The 23,951-nt window shown below is 44.7% G+C and overlaps 4 protein-coding genes across 4 annotated transcripts in view; 1 reads left to right on the top strand and 3 right to left on the bottom strand.

Annotated features, from left to right (window-relative positions):
• FAM228B (family with sequence similarity 228 member B) overlaps positions 1 to 5,078 on the bottom strand; it is a 41,620-nt gene extending 36,542 nt beyond the window's left edge. Inside the window, exons 1-2 of the mRNA XM_053382362.1 lie at positions 4,689 to 5,078; positions 1,603 to 1,713 (exon numbers count right to left, since the gene is read on the bottom strand). Of these exons, the coding sequence (XP_053238337.1) occupies positions 1,603 to 1,713; positions 4,689 to 5,078 (501 nt within the window). The remainder of the gene's footprint in view (positions 1 to 1,602; positions 1,714 to 4,688) is intronic.
• Positions 5,079 to 8,013: 2,935 nt separating this feature from the next.
• Positions 8,014 to 10,240, bottom strand: KCNRG (potassium channel regulator). Its single transcript, XM_053380263.1, has 2 exons — positions 9,072 to 10,240; positions 8,014 to 8,730 (listed from the first exon to the last, which is right to left on the bottom strand). The coding sequence occupies exons 1-2, from the start codon at positions 9,644 to 9,646 to the stop codon at positions 8,484 to 8,486; spliced, it is 822 nt and encodes a 273-aa protein (XP_053236238.1). The 5' UTR covers positions 9,647 to 10,240; the 3' UTR covers positions 8,014 to 8,483.
• Positions 10,241 to 13,825: 3,585 nt separating this feature from the next.
• On the bottom strand, positions 13,826 to 15,996 carry TRIM13 (tripartite motif containing 13). The gene is made up of 2 exons (XM_053380261.1): positions 15,863 to 15,996; positions 13,826 to 15,134 (listed from the first exon to the last, which is right to left on the bottom strand). Exon 2 carries the CDS (start codon positions 15,126 to 15,128, stop codon positions 13,902 to 13,904), a length of 1,227 nt encoding a protein of 408 aa, XP_053236236.1. The 5' UTR covers positions 15,129 to 15,134; positions 15,863 to 15,996; the 3' UTR covers positions 13,826 to 13,901.
• Positions 15,997 to 16,546: 550 nt separating this feature from the next.
• On the top strand, positions 16,547 to 23,668 carry SPRYD7 (SPRY domain containing 7). The gene is made up of 5 exons (XM_053380268.1): positions 16,547 to 16,823; positions 19,832 to 19,948; positions 20,885 to 21,051; positions 21,621 to 21,723; positions 22,842 to 23,668. The coding sequence occupies exons 1-5, from the start codon at positions 16,697 to 16,699 to the stop codon at positions 22,937 to 22,939; spliced, it is 612 nt and encodes a 203-aa protein (XP_053236243.1). The 5' UTR covers positions 16,547 to 16,696; the 3' UTR covers positions 22,940 to 23,668.
• The last annotated feature ends 283 nt before the right edge of the window (positions 23,669 to 23,951 follow it).

Here is a 23,951-nt window from a genome sequence, read left to right as displayed (position 1 = left end):
TGGCCACAGTGATCCATGTGACGGTCATCTCCAGGCTTGACTACTGTAATTCGCTCTACGCGGGGCTGCCCTTGAAGCTGTCCCAGAAACTCCAGAGGGTGCAGAATGCTGCAGCGAGGCTCCTCACGGGGTCTCTGCCATGGGAGTATTTCAAACCCGGTGCTTTTCAAACTGCACTGGCTCCCGGTAGAGTTCAGGGTCAGATTTAAGGTGCAGCTTTTGACCTTTAAAGCCCTTCACGGCCTAGGACCCTCGTACCTACGGGACCGCCTCTCCCGGTATGCCCCACGGAGAGCCTCAAGGTCCATAAATAGCAACACCCTAGTGGTCCCAGGCCCTAAGGAAGTTAGATTGGCTTCAACCAGAGCCAGGGCCTTTTCAACTCTGGCTCCGGCCTGGTGGAATGCTCTGCCTCATGAGACCAGGGCCCTGCAGGATCTGATTTCTTTCCGCAGGGCCTGTAAGACAGAGTTGTTCCGTCTGGCCTTTGACTTGGAGCCAATTTGATTCCCTCCCTCTCTTTCTTTTTTCCTTTCCTTCTCCTCCTGCGATGAGGCTACATTTTAATATTTTAATGTTTCAATATTTTAATGTTGTATTTTAATTTTGTTTTTAAGTTGTAATCATTCAACTTGTTTTTATTATTGCTTGTAAGCCGCTCTGAGCCCGGCCTTGGCTGGGGAGGGTGGGGTATAAATAAAAAATTATTATTATTATTATTATTATTATTATTATTATTATTATTAAATCAGATGCTTAAAAAAAATCAAACTATCTGTTTTTTAAAAATCATACTATATGCTTGGTGATATTGTGTGTGTGCATCTGACGTGGCACAGCCCTTACTACTTTATGCTCACAAGATACAGGAAGCCCCAGCTGACACAGCGTCCAGGCGAATTAAGCAGATGTGCAAGAAGAGGGTAAGTAGAGCCCCTTAAGTTAATAAGTTTATTAAAATAAACAGTGAGGCAGAATAGTAAGGGTGCAGTAAGGGCATTGTGTGCTAAGACCCAAATCTAGAAAAAAACTTTTAACTCAGGAGCTAAATTCTACGAGTAGGAAGTCTTTAGAAAAGCTCTCAGGAGAGGGAAGTGCTCACATGCCCATGTGCTGCTTGCAGGTTTCCCACAGACATCTGACTGGCCAGATCCAGCAATCTTATGTTCGTATGACATGGGAATTTCATGGTGTCTCCTACATTTTCATGTATCACATTAAATTTATTTTGAAATATTCAGTGTTGTTGTTTAAAAGTACTTAATATGCTATACTTTGAACTGCATATGCATAAGCACTACTACTTGTTATGTCCAAGTTGCAGTGGTCAACTGGATCGAGGAGGAGTTTAGAGCAAGAGGGAATGAGTTTATCCCCACTGCATTTTGAGTATATGTGACACATGAATTTGACTAATTTTTAAAAGCAAAATCTAAATATAGAGGCAGAATTCGAGCAATTATGTAGTTCTTTACTAAATCAACACAATACCCAATTATCCAGATTGCACACTGAGAACTGTTGTGTCACAAAGGTTCATACACATTGCTGTCCTCTTCTCAAGTCTTAGATACATTAAAGTCAGGTTACTAAAATATCGACCTTTTTTGCTTGGGCGTATCTACGATATCGATGCCGGGCTTTTGGACAGCAAACTTTTATAAGCCAGTCTTCTCCTGAGCTGTCACTATCTAAAGATGTTGCTGAATCAGTCTAGAAAAAACAAGCAAACGCATTAAAGCAAGCATAAACAATGAAAACTTTCTGCATAGATGGCTTTCCCCACCCTACCACGACCAACCAACTAGAACTGCCATTTGTAGAAATGCCAGTGTGTTTAGAAGCCTATAAAAAATGTTCTTTATAAAGTTCAGGTTCTTCTCAGATGTCAACTGCTAAAAGTAATGGGGGAATCCTCATAACTAAATAATCAGGTGTGATCCCTACCTCTTGCTGAACTGCCCATTCTAGAACAGGGATGGGGAACCTGTGGCCCTCCAAAGAGTTGCTGGGACTACATGTCTCACTACTGGCTATGCTGATGAGGCCTGCTGGGAACTGAAGGCCATGAAGATCTGGAGGGCCAAGGGTTCTCCATCCATGTTTAGAACAGTATCATTTATAGAGGGAAATGAAGGTTGGAGTTGGATGGGGAACAGACGACTACCTCAGTGCTTAAGGTGGCCCAAACATAACTAACATACTTAAGCTGCAGGATACATGCACCACTTGGAGAAAATCTGCTGTCTACTTCATGGGGGCGGAGGGGAAAACTCTTTGCATATTCATGTTATCACTAACAGGGTATTTATAACAAGAATTATGATTTTGCAGCGTCTGATGTTTTATTGTTTATTATTACATTACATTTTTGTGCTTGTAATTATGTGTTTTTTCATATGGTTTTAACTACTGAAAGGCGGCTAAGGAATAAAATGATGAATGGATGGGTGTAAATGCAGTCAGTTTAGATTATCTGTGCAATTATGAGATTTCCCCCCCCCCCCCAGTTTAAGATTGTAGCTCGTTGTTTGCCCTCTGTGGTTTTAAGCACACATGTAAATATTTTGCCCAAGCTATGTAGTTTTATGGTTCTGGGACTCTTAGCCCCGAGTTTAAACTTTTATGGCAGTGGTTTCCTCAACTGCCTTGCCTTGTAGAGACAAAGGAAGGTCTTATCCCAAAGATGCTTCATGTGGTTAAAATCTGCAAGCGACAGAAGGCAAGTACACCCCCCCATGTAACATCAGGTGATGCTGTACCTTTTAGGAACTTCAGATACTTGCTTAGACATGCTTTTAGTAGCAATGTTTACTCGTTTTTGGAAGCCAGCAAGTTGCCCAGGAAGCCAACTACACAACTTCAGATGAAATGTGCAATGTGTAGTGCCTTATATATTGCCCTTTATTTTAAATCAGGATTGGTTTAAACCTAAATGGGGCTTATGTTATCTTGCCAGTGGTGTTTTATGGATTTTATTATAGATTTTGTGTGGAAGCATAACTGTAATTCTACTTCCAGCTGGTTATGGATGAGCAATGCCTCAGCAGTGCGAAAGAATCCTACGGTAAATCTAGTTTGCATTTTGAAAACTGAAGGGATGGTTCTAGCTGTGGCTGCAGCTGTTGTGTGTGACAGACAGCAGCGCCAGGCTCAGAAATTCCAACAGAGGGCTGAAGCCTCTCTCTGATTGGCTACCCAGCCAGCCAGCCAGAAGGGGGTGGAGCCAGCCCTTTTGGAGGGAAAATAAACAGGGCTGCTTCTGGGGAGAGTTAGGGTTGGCTTTGAGGGGTCAGACAAGGTTCAGGCTGAGAAATAGGGCTTGGCTGAGATGGGAGAAAGGGATGAGGAGAGGATTTGACTGAGGGAGAACTGGCTCTGATCCAAGCGGCACATCCGCTCGGAGGAGACTCTCTCTAGCCAGAGGAAGGAGCCTCGCAGCTTGGCTAGGAAGAGCGGGTGGAGGGTCTGGGGAAAGTCTTCTGACAAGAACTAACTGGAGGGCTGAGTCTGAGCCAGGAGAGGGAGAAGAAGATGGGGGAAGACAGACGAAAGTGGGGTCTCCTTCCAGGCGGGAGGGGAGAGATCTTCTAGGCCAGAGCTTTCCAGACTTTTCATCTTGATGACCCACTTGTCAGAGATGCCTCGTTTTGGGACACACTACGTCCGATTTACTAGCAAACGGGAGGCTAAACAAAGCCCTTTCTAGCCCCGGAAGGAGCGCAGGGAGCATTGCTCTCTTCTTGGCAAAGAAGACCAGTAACAAGGGGGAGGGGACCCCCTGGGTCTGTTGTACTATTTGAAAATACCTCAGTAGTGGGATTGCTAAGAGAAGGGAACTGAGGGAAAGCGCCCCTCACTTATGAACCAGGGTATTCAATTGGGAAACACTAGCCAGTGAGCACTCCAGTTGGAGAACAGCCTTGACCAAAGGTGTCATAGACTTTGAAGACACTCAAACTCAGGACGCAAGGGAGAAACGTGCTAAGAGGAAGGCACGCTTGGCAAATCCTCACCGTGAACAACTCCCGTCCGGAAACCAATGTCCCCACTGTGGAAGGACATGTGGATCCAGAACTGGCCTCCACAGTCACTTACGGACTCACTGTTAAAACCGTGTTGATGGAAGACAAGATTGCCAAATACAGAAAGGTAGCCGTGTTGGTCTGCCATAGTCAAAACAAAAATTTTTTTTCCTTCCAGTAGCACCTTAAAGACCAACTAAGTTAGTTCTTGGTATAAGCTTTCGTGTGCATGCACACTTCTTCAGATATTAATTGGGAGTTAACGGTGAGATCTGCTACATGTAAGCCAGAAAGTCAGCCGGCAGCTTTTTTGCCCCGTTTGACATCTTTATCTGCTGCCGCCCAGAAGAGCCTTCAAAGAATTTCACCCGTTACCAAGGCGGCAGAATCCCAGACGTGGTTGGACTACAGCGCCCATCATGCACGGCTTAGAGCGCCGGTGCTGCTAACGCCAAGGCTGCCGGTTCGATCCCCGTGCGGGACAGCCGCCTCTTCCTGCCTGGCAGGGGATCGGCCTAGATGCCTCCCAGGGTCCCTTTCCAACTCCACCGTTCTAAGGCCCCGCGCCCTCTGGGGAACCGCGTCCCGAGGCGGAGAAGGGCTGGTCCGCAGGGCGGCCTTCGGAAAGCGAGGCCCCGGGTCCCTCTGGCCGTCGCCACTCACTCGGTCGGGGAGGCCCGGAGGAGGATGGTGCTCTTTGGGCGTGGATGTCATTGGCCCCCGCTGCCCTCCGGCGGCCCCGCTGCCCTCCGGGGCCTCCATGCCCGCCGGGGTCGGGCGCGGCCTCGCCCAGCGCAGCCCGCCGGTGTCAGAAGCGTCCTCGCCGCTCGCCGGCGGAGGGGCGAGGAGGGACGCAGCGCGCCGGCGGAGGGGCGCCCCTCCGCCGGGGGAAAAGAGTCCCTCGGCTTCTCCTTCCCGGAACTCCCTACGGAGTTCCGCTGCTCCCGAGGAGTGGTTGCCTCTTACCGGGGTGGGAACGGGGCTTCGGTTGGAAACACACGCGAGTCCCACCAGCCCCAGGAAGAAAACGGCAAGTCGCCTTGCTGTATTCATCCGCGCCAGGCGGCCAAGGCGCCCGAAGCCCCGCTCGTAGCCATGGCGATTCGGGGCGAGAAAGGAGCTCCAATCAAAAGGGAGCGCGCTGCCCGAGGAGCCAATCGCTGGCCTCCGCCATTCATCCGCTGAAGAGGCTCGTGGTTGCAGCGATTGGCTTGGGGGACGACGGGGCGGACTGGTCCTTCAATCCGCTTGCATGTAATTATCATCTCAGCCGGGGATGGTGCGCCTGAGCATGTGCAGAGAGCCAGCCCCTCCCCAAGCGCCTCCCTGGCAGCAAGGATGTGGGGACTAGCCACTTGATAACTAGTTATAAATTATCTGGGGAACCCAGAATTTCCATAAGAGTGGAGACGCCCAGAGGACATGTGCGGTCTAGCTGCACACATTCCATGCTGCACCAATTCACCTGAGAGAGCGAGAGCGCAGATAAAGTGACCTAGGGGAGCATTTGCTGATTAGTGTGGCACTTTCCAGCTTAACATGCCTCTCCTGTCTGTTGGAGCTATTACATGTGCTGCTGAAGCAAGGTTGCATTTTCCATACTCTGCAAGTGATCCGATTTTCCAGGGACAGTCCCAGAATTACGAAAGCGACGCCAGCTTCTGATCTGATCTCGGAATGTCCCTATCCCCCACCGGCACCCCGCTCCGTGCTGCTGCGGATTTCAGGGAGGAAAATGAGCCGGTGCTTGTTTTGAGTGGTGACTGCGACTGGCGGCTGCGAGGGAGCATCCCATTGCTTCTCCATGGCCATCGCTGCCAGCCTCCTCCCTTGGGCAGCTGCTGGAGAGCGGGTGAGGAAGACGAGAGGCGGCTGCTTCGCATGCCCAGCCTTTCAGGAGGCACGGGCCCGGCACTGGTGCAGGCAGAGGGCAGGCCCGCCCAGAGTGGGAAGAATGGGGGAACAGAGCACAAGGAGTCTTGCTTTTTCATACAGAAATGTGTCTAATCTTGCCCCTTTCTATAATTTATCAGTGTATGTTTTTCTTTTTGTAAATCTACCAAATAATAAATTAAAATCGGGATTAAGGGTTTTTCTCAGACAGTGGAGGATGTATGTGCTGTGTCCTGCTGGTGTAGGAATGGTGGCACTTGCTGTGAGGGGGGGAAGGCAACAAATGGGGGTAAAGCCAAACGTCTGACACTGCTTCCGCTTGAGTGCAAGAAGCTCCTGCAGCCAATTGAAAACTGTGCCTTGGTTTTTGAACATTTTCAGAAGTCGAATGGACTTCTGGAATGGATTATGTTCAAGAACCAAGGTACGACTACTTGGGGCTAGATGGGAAAATGTTATTTCACCTAGCCCCAACCCTCAGCAGATAATGCTATTGGAACTTACAATATATGGCTAAACTGATTAGATTCAGGGCAAGCAGCTTCCATTCACCTTGCGCCAAATCTCAGCTTCAAGGGCAGATTAGAAAACAACTCCAATTCCAGAGCTCAGCAGTTTTGTGCTACAGGCAGTTTCACGATCGTCACCGTTGTAGGGCAGTGCTTTTTTGAGGGGGCACTCAAGGGTACGCAGTACCGGCACATCGTTTGTTGTTGTTAAAAAGTGTGGCACTTGCTGTAACGACTTTATGGTGAGTATGGGCACCTGTTTTTTCTAGGGGAAAAGAACTGCTGTAGGGCCCCAGTCTATATCCTTGTGTAAGCTAAGTACTTCAGAGAGAGTATGGCCTTAAACTTGTGCCTGGTAACTAACAAGAGGTGTTAAGGAATAGTTTGTGCATTCATGTGACAATCACAGAGTGGTTCGCTTGCAGTGATCATCCATAGTTAATAGGTCAATGCTTCTAACGGACTCTGACTCCTCTATCAGTGTAGCTAGCTTAAAGCCAGAAAAATGCTGGAGAAATCCTGCATTTACAGTAAGTGAGCATTGTGTCAAAATATAAAGACAAATGGCCTAATACATGTTAAAGTATTTGCTTTATGTCATATATCAAATCTCTTGTTACCTGGTACAGATCAGCAAAGAGTTCCTTTTCCTTTAAGCAGTAATGGGAAGAAAATTTTCAGCAGCTGAAGCTTTGCCTGTTATTGATGCTTTGTCAGAGAAGTTACATTTCACAACATGCTGCTTTGGGGGCAAAGGGCATTTTATAGTCTGTGCTTTAGCAGCAAACACCCATTAATTGGCTGTCAGATAGAGTTACTCAGGAAAACTCTTGATAAAAACCAGCAGTTACACTGGAATGTTTATTGCCCTCATCGGAAAGCTGGGTGTGTTCTCTTCTCTCCTCCATTCTGAAGTCAAGGCTTTCTTCTCCCATTCATTATGTTCCGTGCATGGCTGGCCCAAGACATGTTTCTGCCTGAGGCAAAGAAGATGGCACCTCTGCATTCCACATGCAGAAGCTGACAGAACAGCAAATTGACACTGGAGGGACCCTCAGGGTACCAAACCGTATGGGAAACAGCCTTACTAGAAAAGCTAACCAACAAATTGGAATTAGCACGAGGACAAACAAGAGAGGATGCCTTCCACCCTGGAGTGGCTCCCTTTTATTACATATACAGCCCAAGGAGACAACAACATCGCCTCCCCCCCTCCTGCCCCAACAGCATACAAATCAATATGGCTAACTTGACGCAACAACCCCTAGCCACCCAAGACATGAACAAAACTCACTGCAAACAACCATGCCCTGGCCTCCCCAACAGTGTTTGATCCTCCCATTGTTCCAGTCACATTTTGCCACTGGCAACCCCACATCTTTCTCCCCCCAATCTGACAGTGTCTATGACAGCAACATCTCACACCAAATGTAATTGACCTGTGGATAGGACTCTATGAACTGAAAACAGAGACGTTATATGTATGTTTGTTATCAATGACAATCTTTCACAAAAAACAAATTTAAAAAGCACTCATCACAGGATAACATCCTTCACTGCACTTTAGGACAACATGTGGGCCATCCAGAGATCAAAGATTACAGATTTCAGTTCCTTTCCTAACCAGAAAATCTACGTGGAGTATAATCCTGATTACTGCAATGCTGTGATACAAGATGATTGCTAAATATGGAAATTGCAAATGAAATGTCTTGGTGCACTTATTTTGGATCAACCATTCAGACCATGATGCCCTTGTTCTCTGTGAGGATAAGTATACTTCTCTGGATTTACCTTGCAATAGGTCCAGTAGCATGTGGTAAAAGCAAATAAATATAGTAGATAGAAAAGTTTTTTCATTGGATGTGATAAAATTGGGTATCTGGTTATTTTAAGTTAATGAAGTAATTTAGACAAAGTTCCATATTTACCATTCAAATATCCAGTATTAGAAATCCATCAAATAGGGTATATTGACAGCAAAAATATGTGTGCTGCTATTGTAATAATTCTTAGCCTTGTTAATTTCACACTTGGCTTAAAATATCTTCATTATTCATTTCCGTTTGTGCACTTGGATTGGCTGTGATATAGTGGTGCCCTGTTGTGTTTGGCACATACTAATGGAAAAGGTGTCTGGCTGCCTTTTTCTTTCAAAACTATAACATTCAATTTTTTCTTCAGCCGAGACAGTCCTAGTGCTTATTAAACGAAATCCTTCTTTGAGTAATAAGTCAACCAGCAGGCCCAGCACATTAGTTCCATTAATCAATTTCCTCTGATCAGGTTTTATAGAAACATATCTGGAAAAAACCATGAAAAAATGTTAGTGCCAGCATGTACCAGATAGTATACACCTACACTTGGTATTTTGCCTGCTACCAGTGCAATAAAAATGATCAGTAGCAGCCTTGCCTTAGTTATTGCACATGCCTAAATATAAACTAGAAATTGATTAAAGCAGACAGCTGAGGTATAAGGTATATGATGAATGTAGTAGAATTAGAGTTGGAGCAGGAAGAACCTATTTGTATGAAGCAGGGTTTAAAAGAGAACGTCTGAAAAAGGTACGAAAACTTGTCAGAGTTGCATGAGAGTACATATGCTATTTGTATTGTGTTAGCTTTGAAATTAAGAAAAATACCTTGCTATAAACTGGTCACTGTAGTCAGTGCCACACTGGAAAATGACATCATGATGGGAAGGCCTCTCCAAAGAAAGGGGAATCAACGACTTCTGTGAAGGGTCATTATGGCTTTTCCAAGTTGTTCCAACAAGCTTTTCTGAAAATACAGTAATTCTTCCAGCCAGTTCACCAATAGTGATGCTACAAGAGCCAAATACCCGGAAAAAAGCTTGCATTTCTTGGAGCAAGAATCGTATTTCCAAGATCTCTAGTTTTGGTTTCAACAAACTTTCTGGACTCAGAAGGTCAGCCAGAGAGTAAATTTCATAGAAATCAGCCTCTCTCTGCAGCCTCTGGTAGTCTGAGAAGTCACTGGGCAGAGAAAGCTGTCGTGTTCTTAGGAAGTCCAGGATATAGCTGAACAGAACTCCATCACGGTCTATAAAGAACTGGCCATTCACCAACCTACATTCTAAGTCATTGCCACCCAACATCCTTGCCAATCTAGATTCAGGGAATTGCTGTAGCGTAGAACGCCATGTTGTGAATTTCACTCCTCCCACATTCAAAATGCTCACATCTTGATTGTTCATTTTTCTCTTCTCCACAGGAAAACAGTGTCTTCTGGCAGTGTCTCCAAACTACATACGTAGAGGCAAAGAGCAAATCCTGTCCTGTGTTATGGGAGAAAAAGGCTGAGCAGACAGGATTCCCCAGCAACAACGCTGAAGTGTATAGTTTTGTTTACAAGGCTGGGTTGGTTGCTTGGGAACCAAAATACTGCAACTGAAATAAAGCATCATTTTAAAAAAACATGTTGAAAGTCAACCAGTGAGATCCTGACTGGCCAGAATAGCATCCAGTTTAGGACAGATCATGACCTACTTCCTTCACCCACAACAATCTACCCAAATGAGCTGCCTATCTGTGAGGCAGATATTCACAAATGCTACTCTAGCTCAGTTTTGTGATCAAGGAGCTACATAGGCATGTCCTGAAAGCAAACAGATTTGTAAATTCCTATATTGGGCTACAATCCTAACCCTTTACGTGGGAGTAAAGACTTAATTCTAAGTAGACATGGTGAATTTTTCACTTTGGGGACAGAAGCTGATCTTAGGATCAAGTTCAAAATTTTTGTTAAGATAAGCAGCAATTTGGTATTGGAGTTCTCAAAGAACTCTCGGGTCACCCTACTCGGCGGGCACCATTTGCGCCCCCCCGACCCGCGAAGGAGCCTTTTTAAAGGCTTCGGAACGGGGGACGGGGCGAGCGGCGCGGTGCTGAGATTCGACTGCTTCTCCTGCGGAGTGAAGCCGCATGCCATGGTCGGAGAGCGCTGACTTCTTCTTGTGAACAATTGGACTTTAAAAGCAACAACCCGTGAGTAGTACGGAAATTGGATTTGCAAATAAAATTTTTTTTTGAATTAGGCACGATCGGGGAAGGCGCAAACAGGAAGTCCGTCTCCCCGTCTTGTAAATAATTTAAAGCAAGGACTAGTTAACTAAGGTTGAGAGAACTTCTTCTTCTTTATTGGGTAAAATACATTAATTTCACGATTTGGCAGTATAAGTAATTTTACTGGAGGATAAGAGCTAATTTTGAGAGCTGAAGTGCCACCCCCCCCCCCGGACCCGGGAGTGATCCGCGAGAGAGCCTGTTGAGGAGATATAGAAGAGTTTGACAGCTGTCAAATTAGCTGTCAAGAAGGAAAAAGAGAACTTTGTTTCTGCTGTCCCTGCTGGATATATTTGTTACAATTTGGTTATATTTTGTTGAAAACAAGAACTGATACAAACTAACTTGATTTTTGGATTTGAACTGGAAGGAAGATTAAGTAACCAAAATCCCTCTAGAGGGAGTTTTGGGACATTACAAGAATGGCTGAAGGAGGAAAAATTCAAGCTAAATTGGACAGAGTTTTTCTTCTCTTGGGACAGTTACAAGGCCAAATTGATGTTTTGGCTACCAATGTTGCAACTCTGGACTTAACAGTAAACAAATTCATTGAATTTGATAAGGATTTGACTCAGGAAGTTCATGCAGCTGGACAAGAAGAGAAACTTGAGAGATTTGAGAGTGTGGAGAAAGAGATATATGTTGTTTCTGAGGAAAAGGAAGGAGGAGATGTAATGTTGCAGATGACAAAGGAGAGCCAGAGGCCTGACATGATGGTTACAAAGGAAAATAAGTACTGGATGATGAAAATCTGGTCTGAATTGGAGATTGAAGGATGGAGAGATCTCCTTATGTGGAGATCTGAAGACCTATGGATTACAAATTTGATTAAGGTGGAAGTTGGAGCTTTCGGGACATTTGGACTTAAAAGGAGTAAGAAACAAGATTCGGGCTCCACTTTTAAGTATGGAGGTCTGGCTGGAAGAAACATGGACCCTATTGGGACAGAGCTTCTCCGAGATCTGGTGTTTAATACTAAGGACTACCAAAAAAACCGGCAGAGAGGAATTGAGAGAGAATTAAGAGCCTTGGACGTGAGGTCTCCAGGCTGATAGTAGACTAAGACTGGTGGACATTTGTTGGGAATCGAAACCGGGAAAGGGGTGGGGTGGGGTTTGGGAATCCAAAGGGTGTACAATTATAATCTGTTTTTTTTATTTTGTTTTGTTATTAGTATGAAAATTGGGGAATTCGTGGAAAGGAATTTGGGTCGACTTTAGAAAAAAGTTTTAAGAATGAGCACTGATGCACAAATATTGATGTTTATAAGTTAAAATTGGTTTTTCTGAAATGAATATAAATATAAATATAAAAAGGTCAAAAATTGGGGATAAGAACTTGTTGAACTAACAATTTGAATTGGAATATAAGAAGGGGAGGTGTGGGGAAGTCAGGGAAATATGTTATTGAAAATACGGATTGTAAACTTTATGTGTTTTTTAACTTTTTTGTTTTTTCTTTTTTGATTTTTTAATGTATTAAGGTGGAAAATCTCAATAAATATCTTAAAAAACAAACAAACAAAGAACTCTCAGGTCACCCTAAAGGATACTAATATGCCAAACCCTGGGTATGTGTGGGGTTAGGGGAGTAGTACCTCTGGTGGGGGACATATCGTGTTCATTTGAGGGCAGTTTGTCCACCTCTGGGCCCCACCCTGCACTCAGCTTACTCGCAGCTCGTAACTGTCAGCATGGGACAGTGGCCACAACTCAGGAAATTCCTTCAATTTGCCAGCTAATCCAGGTGGGGGTAGCCAATTGGTCTCAAAATCCTTTGTGGATTAGGGACTTCCCTTGCATGTGAAGATGGGCTCCAGCGGATTAAGCAGACAGGAATAATAGTGGGTCCAACAATCAAGGTGGTTTCTGCACGTGCTGTAGAGGCAAGTGAGGGGCAGATGGGGCTCATCAGTCTGGGAAGGGAGCCCATGTACTCATCTAGCAGGACAACTCTCTGATCCAAACCATCTGCTGCCTTGCAGGATATCTTTGGGAGAATAAGCTAAGCAGTAAACCCTACGAAATGTGGAGAAGACTCCCAAGATGGCTTCTTGTATGCCTCCTTCCACAACTCCTGCAGCCAGGCTGATGCCAAACAGTGCTCTGCTTTCCTTTGGACCCCATCAGTGAGGCAGAGGGTGGGTGGGTCTGGACAGCCCAGGACCTCCAGACCCCTGCTATGCTGGCAATCGGCCCAACACCCAAGTGACAGTAATGAGTCTGACTCAGAAACAAATGGATCCCAAGCTGGCTCAGTGTCTCCCAGAATGCCCCATTTTGGAGCTTCCCATCAGTGGTATTTTTACTGTACTTTTCAACTAAGGATTTCTGTACCTTATAGGACAGAGCTGTTTTGAAATTTATATAGTACTTTATATGACAGAGCTGTTTTGAACAGGGCAGAGGAAGACTTTCCCTCCATCGAAACCTCTGGAACAGTGTTTGGACAGCAGGCTAAGATGGCCTGATCAGACCAGCAGCCTTTTTTCTTCCTCCTTTTAACATCCATCCTGAAGTTTTCTCAGGAATTCAAAAGATTGCACACCACTTTGTAACAATTTGGTTGGCCTAATTTATTTCCCTAATATGAATTTAGATTATATATTTTGGGTGGGATTCACCTAAACAGACCTGTCGGCAGAATCCCTGGATAAGGACTTCCACAACAGGGCTTACCCCCTCTTTTGCCCCTGGTACTCCCTGAAATTGGCTTGGCAGCATGAGAGAACCCCCAGAACAGCACATGCAGGGGAAGGGGTTACTGCTCTGCCTGGCAAGCTGGAGTATTTGCACGGAATGAACAACTGGAAAAGTGTGAAGTTGAATTCCACCCTTTTGGATCAACACAGCTACCTTTAAAGCCACTGAGACTTACTTTCAAGACAGGGTATATTTAGGATCAGCATCTAACTAGAAACAGTTTTTTAGAAGTTAATAGTATGTATTTGTTCTTTCACATGTACATCCACATCAGGAATTGTTTTGCAATGTGCCGTACTTCTGAAGTTTGGTACATCAGTGGTTATTACTTATATACTTGACCTCACAACCTATTACTTATACATTTTCTCCCCATGTGTCCTTCTTAACGTTGAAACTCAACAGCAATGCACATACCGTATTTCATGAATATTTTTACATAATCTTCAATGCCTATTGATTCATACTGTACACACAACTGATGCCTTTCACCTTGGGAAAAACAAGATAAATTGGCACTTTTTACCTAAGTAGGTATCTCCTTTCAAATTCAATGTGCAAAGTATTTCCAAGTATCAGTAGTTGGACCTGAGAAAAATGACATCAATGATTGCTTAATCACTTTTTAAGAAGCTTCCAAAGTAATCAGTTTGAACATACTTTTCTTATTATACAAGGGTAGAAGTTACAAAATTTTGTATTTGCACATAAATTGGGCAATATTATCCAACATCACAAGGGTGTAATTTACACATTTTTCACTCAGAATGGCAGCACCACCAGTCATCTTCTCCCAGTAGATGATAGCATGATCTGCCATCTCTGCTGTGTCTGCCAGATAACCTGTGCCAAATGCAGATATAAGTATTTTCCAGTGCTGGAGACTGTTAGATAGAAAGTCCATAAAAAACATCTGTGTGGCAGCAAGTATAAAGAAGGAAAGCAAAACAATCACAATTAACTTATGTAAGGACAATGAAGAAAATGCCCAGTTAAAAGTACTTTTTTCCTGAGGTAAAGAAAGTTTGTCCACATCTGCAAGCTTAAATTGTTCCCAGTGGCTTGTATCAAATCCTTTCATTGTGGAATTGATGTTGACAGTAAGACAAGGCAATTTGGTTTCCTTGATCACCTTGATTTTCTCTCGGAATTCCTGCATCTGTTGCAAAAACACAATGGGTTCAGACACCTCTTTAAAGGCTTCGGCAATATTAAAAGCGGTTCGTTGTTCTCGTATAATAGTGTTCAGTTTATTAATTTCTGGATCGTATGCCTGCATGACTGCAAGCTTCATTGTCTCAAAATCTGAAAGTATCTCATTCTTTTTTTGTTCCAGTGTATACTGTAATTTCTCAAAAAAATCTTTTACTCTGTCATAGTCCTTTGTCAGCATCTGGAGGGCTTTGCGCTTGCTGGCTTCCAGGGTGTCTAGCCGAGAAAGTGCATCCCCACAACGCCATGTTTCAAAGCCCTGGAACAATGTCTCAAAAGCAAGTTTTTCCTGAAAATAAGCATCTTCAATAGAACAAAACACATGCTTTATATGATCTCCTCGAGTTGCACAGATACCACATATCAACTGTGTGTCTGTTTGGCAGAAAATGTTGAGAGGCTGACCGCTGTGTACTTTACACACAGGCATCTTTGAGGTTACCTTAATCTTGTTATATTTCTCTACAATACCTTTGAGGGAATAGTTGACTTGCAGGTTGTTAACCCCTGTCACAGTGGTTTCCTTCCGACATGTTGGGCATTTGAAGAGAGACTGTCTCCAAATTACATTCCGAGCATTTCCCTCCAAAATCCCTTCCAAACATTTCTTACAGAAGTTATGTGAGCAGGGTAGGGCTCGGGGATCCTCAAACAAACTACAACAAATGGGGCATGTAAGATCTTCTTCAAGGAGCTCCATTGCAGTCTGTAATAAAAGGAGAGAATTCAGAGAATTATACTGTATAATGATCACAATCTAAGAAACTCAGGCATCTTGTCTGCCATCCTATGGGTGTATTAAGTCCTTCAGCCAAAGCAGTGAATGTTTAAATACTTTATTTCACAAGAGATGTGGATAACAAATTCTACACCTGCTAAAAATACCCAACTATCAAAATTCTACATTTGCTTTTCACCTTCCTTTCTCAGAGCTAGGCAGGGCACAACAGGGATGGGGAGGTGCCTGCTTCATGCCCCCAGACTGTGCGCCCGGGGCAACGGGCACCACGGCAGTCGTCCCCCCCCCCCCATGATATGCTGTTGATTCGAGCCCCCCATTGGGCAAAAGATTCCCGCACTGCAGTGGGTTGGACTAGATGACCCAGAGGATCCTCCCTTCCGGCTTTACACTTCGGCGATTCACTTTCGGCGTTAGGCGAAAACGTTCCCATATAACCTGTAGCCTTTCCGAAGCGGGTGGGGGTGTTTTTAAGGCATTTCTCTGGGGGATTTCTTCTCTTCGTCCTCTGAGCCACATAAAGAGACCCGCACATTCAAGGAATAAAAGTAAAAGTAACCTCGCCCCCCCCCCCGAATGACCAGACGGGCCCTGGCGCAAAGGGCGAGGGAGCCGAAGGCCGCGCCGCCTCTTCACGCCCCGTCTCCCTCCGCCGCCCCCCTCGCGCAGCCCCGCCGCTTCTCCGCCCCGCTCACCAGCCCGTCGCTCGGGAGGCCGCAGAGCCGCCTCGGCCGCCCCGGAGGTGAGCAGGCCCGTCTCTAGGCTCCTCGCCCGCCGCCCGCCCGGGCCTGCGCTGCTGCGCCTGCGCACAAGTGCTCCGTCCCTCTGCCCGCCTCAGAGACGCTCGGCGTCGCGCGCTGGAGCCGCAGCCGAGTCCCCGTCCCGCCCCCGGGGCTTGTGGCACAAAAAACCCACGGCGACCCCTTAGGATCATTTATTCCATGATCAGTATTAAATTCACATGCCGCCCTTTCTGCAAGGAAGCCCCTTTGGGGCAGACCGGGAAAGCGGCCTGGAAGGAAACGCTGCCGCTTAGCGACGCGACAGGCGACGCTCGGCCCCCCCCCCAGGGGGCGCCTGAGGGACACCGGGCTTCTGTGGGGATTTGGCGCAATACGGGGCTGTTCGGGGGCAGACGCGGGGAGCAAGAGCCTCGGGAGATGAAGGGCGAGTCGCTTCGTGGGGCCCCCGGGAGTCAGTCGAGAGACGCAGCCCAGCCTTGTGGAGGGGAAGGAGTGTCCGATGTCGCCGGGACTACAGCTCCCATCATCCCCGGCGGCTAGCCCTTGTCGCTGGGGATGATGGGAGTTGCAGTCCCGGCGACATCGGAGGCCGAGCCAGGGCACCGCGGGCGGGCGGGCGGCTGTGTGGGACTCGGGCTCGCGCAGACACGGGGCGGGCGGCAGCGGCGATGCGGAGCCTCTCCCGGCGGGGCCAGCAGCACCGGGCGGGCGCCTAGGCTGGGGCGGCGGCGACGAGGGGCTCCGGCTGCGCTCTGAGCGGAGAAGCCGAGGGCGGGAGAGGCGGCCATGGCGGGCTCTTCGGCGCCCGGCCCCGTGTGGTGCTGCCTGCGCTGGGCCTGCTGCGGAGACGCCGGCGGCGGACATATCGCCCTCAAGGAGATGCCGCTGGTGCAGCTGGACACGCACAGGATGGGTAAGCGGAGGCGGGCGAGGCCCGGTCCGGGGGGAAGGCGGGCTACGAACACAGAGAGCATGATTAACAACGCCCCCCCGTTCAAACAAGAGCGATTGCAGCGAGCCTTGGGGCTGAGGCAAGATTTCTCTGCCCCCCGTCAGCCGCAAGCCCGACGCTCCCCACTGGGCCTCACTGCCTCCCACACTTCATATTTATTGGCTCTCAGCACAGCTAAGGGATGGCGGGAGCTGTAGAACAACAACATAGTTGAGAAAGGCCGGTAGATTTTAGCAATACTATTTAATGCTAGACTAGAGTGAGTAACCCTTTGAACACCCACCACCACCCAGAGGGGAGGACACACAGCCCACCTGGGGAAATGCTTCTGCTATATATTTTCTCTCAACTGCAAAAGGTGCTGGTCTGGGAGAGACAACGATAATTTCCTCCCATAAATTGTTACCCACCCTGCCATTTCAGTTGGGAAATAAATTCTTCCTTTTATTTTCCGCCTTCTTCCAAAGCTTAGCAGAAGAGCAGTGGCTACCTTGTTATCTTATTTATTTTATTTTTTATTTCTTTAACTTCTACACTGCCCTTCATCTGTAGATCTCAGGGCAGTTCAAAACCTTCCACTCGCACTCGTAACATCTGGTCAGAATCCTATTAAAAATAGGTTTGATTAGCAAGAAAATTAAGTGGATGCCAATAGTTGATTCAGCCTTGACTCCTCTTGCATACCAGGCTGTGTACAGTGGTACCTCGTGTTGCGTAACCTCAAGGGTACGGAATCTTTGGGTTACGGCCGCGGCAAACCCAGAAGTGTATACTGAATCAAATTCTTTGCTGAACTTCAAATAAACTGAATCTACTGCATTTTTCTGGTCTGGAGCACTAAGCATCATCTCATTTCTATTTTCATCCACATCTTTACTTTGTTCTTTGATCTAAGGTAGCAGTAGGGAATCTGTGATTACCCAGGTGTTCATAGAATCATAGAACTGGAAGCAACCACAAGGGTCATCTCTAGCTCAACCCCCGGCAATGCAGAAATCTTTTGACCAACGCGAGGCTTGAACCCACAACCCTGAGATTAATACTACAAGTTTGAGAATCTCATAATCCCTGACCACTGACCTTGCTGTCTGGGGCTGATGGGAGATCTGATCTGGAGGGCCAGAAATTCCCTATCTCTGACCGTGGCAGGTTTGAGATAATGGGGATAAAACAAAAGGGGTAGTCATTTGAGCATCTATTTTCTCAACTGTGGGGTAGGCAAATCAAAAATGTACCAGTCCCACACAGATCCAAGACACACTTTCTAGATCCTTCTGAAAGAGAAATTAGGAAGGTTGCATAAGGAAGAAAAGATGTCAACTGAACTGTAGTGATAATCAAAACAAAAACAAACGGGCACATAACTTCTTTCACTGCCCTGGCAGGTAAGTTTTTGATACTTTCACTCTTGATTTGAAAGATAAAGTAGGAACTCCTGCTTTCCATTACTTCCCCATCCGTGTTTTTTCTAGGGAAACATATTTCACAACCTGGGGACTGCTTCACACTTATTGAATTTCATACTCTGAAGTGATGTCTGTGTGTGCTCCCTTGTGTGACAACTCAAAACACCTCTTTCACAGCATGAACATTAAAACATGATTGCAAATATATGCTTTTTCTACTTTTTATATGTGGTAGGAGCAATCAGGATTCACTCACTGCTGGAGTGTATATATGTTAAATGCTATAAAAAATATAAAAAAATTCCTTCCAGTAGTATCTTAGAGACCAACTAAGTTTGTTATTGGTATGAGCTTTCATGTGCACATACCAATAACAAACTTAGTTGGTCTCTAAGGTGCTACTGGAAGGGGGGGGATTATTTTGTTTCGACTAGAGCAGATCAACAGGGCTACCTACCTGTAACTAGAGCTATAAAAAATAATTGTGTAAATGTCATGTGAGTAACCACAGGTCTTCTTCATATCCAGGTGTGTCTGTCCGGCATATCAGGTTTCCATGATCTTGGATTAGGACATAAATGCAGATTATAATGGGACAACTAATTTTTGCCCCCTTCTGTTATAAAACAATGTGAATTATTGCTGAACAGAGTGTGAGGAAAATCTAAGGACAAAACTGGAGTTATACTGGGAACTGTTTTTTCTCTATCAAGAGGCGTTCCAGTCTCTTTGGATTTTGAATACTTAACTGGAATTAATTTAGAGTAAGCATCAACCTTGTCTTGTTTTGGGAGAGTGCATGGATTTAATTCATAGACTAATGAAACTCCTTAGAATTTTACAGTTTAAAATTAAAGTAATTCAAGGGCACCTCTAATCCTTAACACACTATCACACAGTATAAAGACTGGGCAGAAACTGTAACTCCCTTGGCTTCCCGGGGCTTGTCCATGGTGGAATTTAATGTGGATTTGAAGCTTCTTGGATTTTCTAATAATTTTTGTCAGCAGCAGCCTCACAATAACCTCTATCCAAGTGGCAGCCTGCGCTCCTCCCACCCACACCAAATAAGGATTTCCCCACAGTTTAAGGTTAAGGCTACATTCTTAAACATATTTATAAGGTAGAAAGACACAATGAACATAGTATGACTTGGTTCCGACTGGATAGGCATAGGACTGAGCTGCATAGCTGCAATCCTAACCATACTTTAAAAAATTGTGACAAAAACAGAATAACAATAAAGAGGGGACATGTCTCTTGAAACTTGTTTTGTCTTTTTAAAATTGTTTCTGTCTTTTGGGTTAGTTTTCCCATCAATGCAATTATCCAAGTTTGCTGGTATCATTCATATAGCAAATTATCTTTCTGTAAATCTTTCTGCCTTCCAGCTATTGTCAAGCATGCTGCTGATAGTAAGAATTTTAATAAGTTCTTGCTTAAATGGGAGCAAGTTCCTCTGAAATCAGTTGGACTTATTTCCAAACATACTTGTTCAGAATTGTGCTGCATGTCTTAAATGGAAGTTCAGAATGTTTCAGTTTGATGCTTTTAATTCTGCAGGAACAGATGTTGTCATTGTCAAAAATGGACGACGAGTATGTGGTACGGGAGGCTGCCTAGCCAATGCTCCTTTGCATCAGAACAAGAGCTATTTTGAGTTTAAAATCCAGTCTACAGGTCAGTCAAAAAGTTAACGCTCGCAAAAATTCATCATGTTTTGCTCAGATTGGATTCAAATCGCTGAGTAAAATCCACTGTTGCATGAGCAGGCTCCTGCTCACACCCTGGGACTTCATCCTCCTCTCGCCTTCCATCTTGTGGCCCCTTACTGCTCAAATCTGAGAATCATAGATTTATATGAAGGAGAGCCAACAAACTGAAGCTCAATCCAGATAAGACTGAGACACCGTTAGTGGGCAGTTTCCTAGACCAGTTGAGGACTTTTACTGTTTTCATTAAATTATTCACACCAGGATAGCAGTTCACAAGATAATTTCTAATGTAGCTATTGCAATAAAGTTATTTTTTTCCAGGGAGGTGTCACGAAGTCAGCGCCTTGCTAAGGGTGCAAGGTATCCTAGAGAGGCTTCCACTGGTTCAGTCCTAGCACCTCCACTTAAAGTGTCAGATTGCCTGAGACTTTGGAGAGCCATTGCCAGTCAGAGTAGAACCAGTTGGAGCCCTTGTTAGCCATGTTGATTTGCAAAATGCTTTGCTGGCAACCAAGGGTTCCTTCAGCTTCCTTATGGAGCCAGGTTGCAGCACCTCATTGCCCATAATTCAGTGTAGTTGGGACCAGTTCAAGATGAGGGTTCATTAAAAAAATTGGCAAGGGCTTTTAAAAGGGTTCTGTTGCAGTTGAGCAGGGGCGGGAAGATAAAGGTTTGGTTTGACTTCCTGATCAATATATGCTCATTATTTCACCTACTGTCATGACATAGCACAGTCAGTTGTGTGTGGAAATAAGCTACTTGGGCAAGGCTGGGGGAACGTCTTGCAAGTTCCCCCAGCTTTGCCCATTTCCACTGTACTACACTAAAGTACATTCTCTCTCTCTCTTCTCACTTCTCCCATGGTTGTGCCATTCCATTTCACCCCTCGCCATGTATTCAGGAATCTGGGGTATTGGTGTTGCGACTCAGAAAGTCAATTTGAATCAAATTCCTCTTGGGTGTGATGTGAATAGTCTAGTACTGAGAAATGATGGAGCTCTGTACTACAATAATGATGAGAAGAACAGGTTGCCAGCAAACAACCTTCCACAAGAGGGTGATATTGTGGTGAGTTTCTTTCAGTATTGCTTATATGAATCTGACCAGAATTGATGGTGTTTCCTCCAAGCCAAAGCTAACTTCAAAGCAGATGTGATAATCTCTGCTTATATATGTGATAATCTCTGCTATATTTGCAACAACAGAGTCCAGTTAAGCTGGTCTTTATGTAAAGTTGGACTTTAATACAGAACCCCAAGGTCCTTAAAAGGAACCTGTTGCCATAATTCAGGCCAAAGGAAGAGCACACATTCAATCAAATTTAATTCATAATAATAAATCTATGGCCTTTACAATGTGGTGGAGTGCGTGGGTTTTTATGTATTTTGTGTCATTTGTATTTTTATGTTGTGAACCACCCTGTGATATTCGAATGAAAAGTGGTATACAAAACAAACAAACAGGGCTGTGGGTACTTGACGTAGTGGGGTATTGGATGTAAGTAGCTCCCTGAAAATGTTCATATTTTTAAAGTAAGTTTGTAGCTCTTATAGCTGTGAAGTTAATGTTGAAATGTCCACAACATTCAGAAGTAAAATAAATAAAAGTGGAGTCTAAATGTCACATTTGTGTTACAGGGAATTACATATGACCATGTAGAACTAAATGTTTATTTGAATGGGAAAAATATGCACTGTCCAGCCTCAGGAATTAGAGGAACTGTCTTCCCTGTGGTATATGGTAAGTTTGGGTTCTCAGGACTTATTAACACTTTGACCTCCCTACTACACAGCTTCCTATTTTCCACATGGACCAATATTCTGAGAATGGGCTTATATTTTAATAGAACATTCCTACCCCCAGTGTGGGACGCGGGTGGCGCTGTGGGTAAAACCTCAGTGCCTAGGACTTGCCGATCGTATGGTCGGCGGTTTGAATCCCCGCGGCGGGGTGAGCTCCCGTTTTTCGGTCCCAGCTCCTGCCCACCTAGCAGTTCGAAAGCACCCCTAAGTGCAAGTAGATAAATAGGTACCGCTTTATAGCGGGAAGGTAAATGGCGTTTCCGTGTGCTGCGCTGGTGCTGGCTCGCCAGAGCAGCTTCGTCACGCTGGCCACGTGACCCGGAAGTGTCTCCGGACAGCGCTGGCTCCCGGCCTCTTAAGTGAGATGAGCGCACAACCCTAGAGTCGGACACGAGTGGCCCGTACGGGCAGGGGTACCTTTACCTTTACCTTACCCCCAGTGTAAGGTTCCTTGTAGTCTCTAGGGTGGTCTGGTGGAGAGTTGGACAACAGCTTTTCAGAACATCCACTTGAGACTTGTTGATCAAGAACTTGGACCGATGGCCGTAGCTGCTATTCTTTTCTAACCATGGAAGATTCTTATCATTGCTCTGCATAATCATAAGGACCAAAGGTGGTGGTTCCTTTGGGATTTAGGCCACATCATCTTTTTCCCCTGCCTTAACAACAAAAAGTAGTTCTTTGTGCTCAAATGGGTAGTGCTGGGTGAATTTTCTTATTATGCAAAGGTAATTTGTTATTAAGTGCTATTCGCCTGCTCACTTGTAATGTGTAAGAATTGCTTTCCGGTGTACAGGTAGAGAGGCTTTTGCAAGCTGGATGAGAACAGGTCAGCTGTTGATGTGCCACAAAGATTTGTGAGCTTTTAACTTTTGTTGTTTGAGTTGCAAGGCTTTGTTAGACTCCATCATAATTTCCAGGAGTATTGTTCTGCATTTTGTCAACATAAGTAATATTTTAATCAAGAAAACAAAGGTTAAGTTTCTGCCAAGGCTGGTTGAATGTGAAGTATGCATATATTCAAGTTTTTCACTATTTTCTTCTTCCTTCTTATAGTGGATGACAGTGCCATTTTGGATTGTCAGTTCAGTGAATTTTATCACACTCCTCCAGCAGGGTTTGAAAAGATACTCTTTGAGCAACAGATTTTCTGAATATCCCTACTGAAGATTTACTCCCTAGCACTTTCTACAAAACCTATTCTTTTAAAGCTTCTCATTATTCCTAGGATACAAACTTGTATTTAGTAATGTTTAGGTGCTTGGGGTGGACAACCATATTACCAGAGAAGTATGTTGCAAGTGTTAGATTTGACTATGGTTTTGTAACATGGACAATATTTCCATTTGATGTAAAGGTATGCAGTCCACTACACTGTGATCCCTGTATGGCCATGATGACACTGGTTCAATACATTAGTGTTAGATGCTGTTACATTCTTAACAAGTCTGAGAAACCACACAACAATTTATGGATTAAAAGTATTGTCCACAGCAAGTGTTTCATCTTTTTTTCTAGCAAGAGATTTTAATAAAAGTGTTCTTGTGTTAAATTAGGGCAAAATGCCGACTATAATAAGTGAAGCCAACCTCTCATTTAAAGTCTGCTTACTGGAACAAGCAACTGTGGTGAATAAATTTTTTGATGTTGTAATAAAGCATTTCTTTTGAACTCTTAATTAGTTCTTTGGGGGATATTTCATTTACCTCCCCCAGAAAATAATAAAAAATATATAGGTTGTTTTTTTCTCCTATTTTTGTGAATATTTTAGGTTGATTTTCTGTGTACTCAGAATATCAAGAATTTTGTAAAGCTAATACTATAAATCCACAAATCTGAAGCATGTTGTACATGGACTGCTACATTAAAATAAATACTTTTTACCTCTGAGAAAGATTTATTGGGAATAGTACAGCAGGTTTTTTTAAAAAAAGTTTGTACTTCAACATAGTTGCCCCCCTTTCTTTGCTATTTTCTTTATTTGCTAATTGTTGAAAATTATGTCTTTGCATTTCAGATCCTTGAATATATTATCTTAATTCTGTTTGCAAGTACAGTAGATTGAAAAAGCTAATTGCTTTATTGTTACAGTTAACACACATGCATACCCTGGCAGGTTTTTCAGCCTTATGAAGGAAATTATTTTGGATTCTTTATAATCCACTG

The sequence above is a fragment of the Podarcis raffonei genome, chromosome 3, assembly GCF_027172205.1.
Source record: "Podarcis raffonei isolate rPodRaf1 chromosome 3, rPodRaf1.pri, whole genome shotgun sequence".
NCBI lineage: Eukaryota > Metazoa > Chordata > Lepidosauria > Squamata > Lacertidae > Podarcis > Podarcis raffonei.
This window is presented reverse-complemented; position numbering and strand designations above follow the sequence as displayed.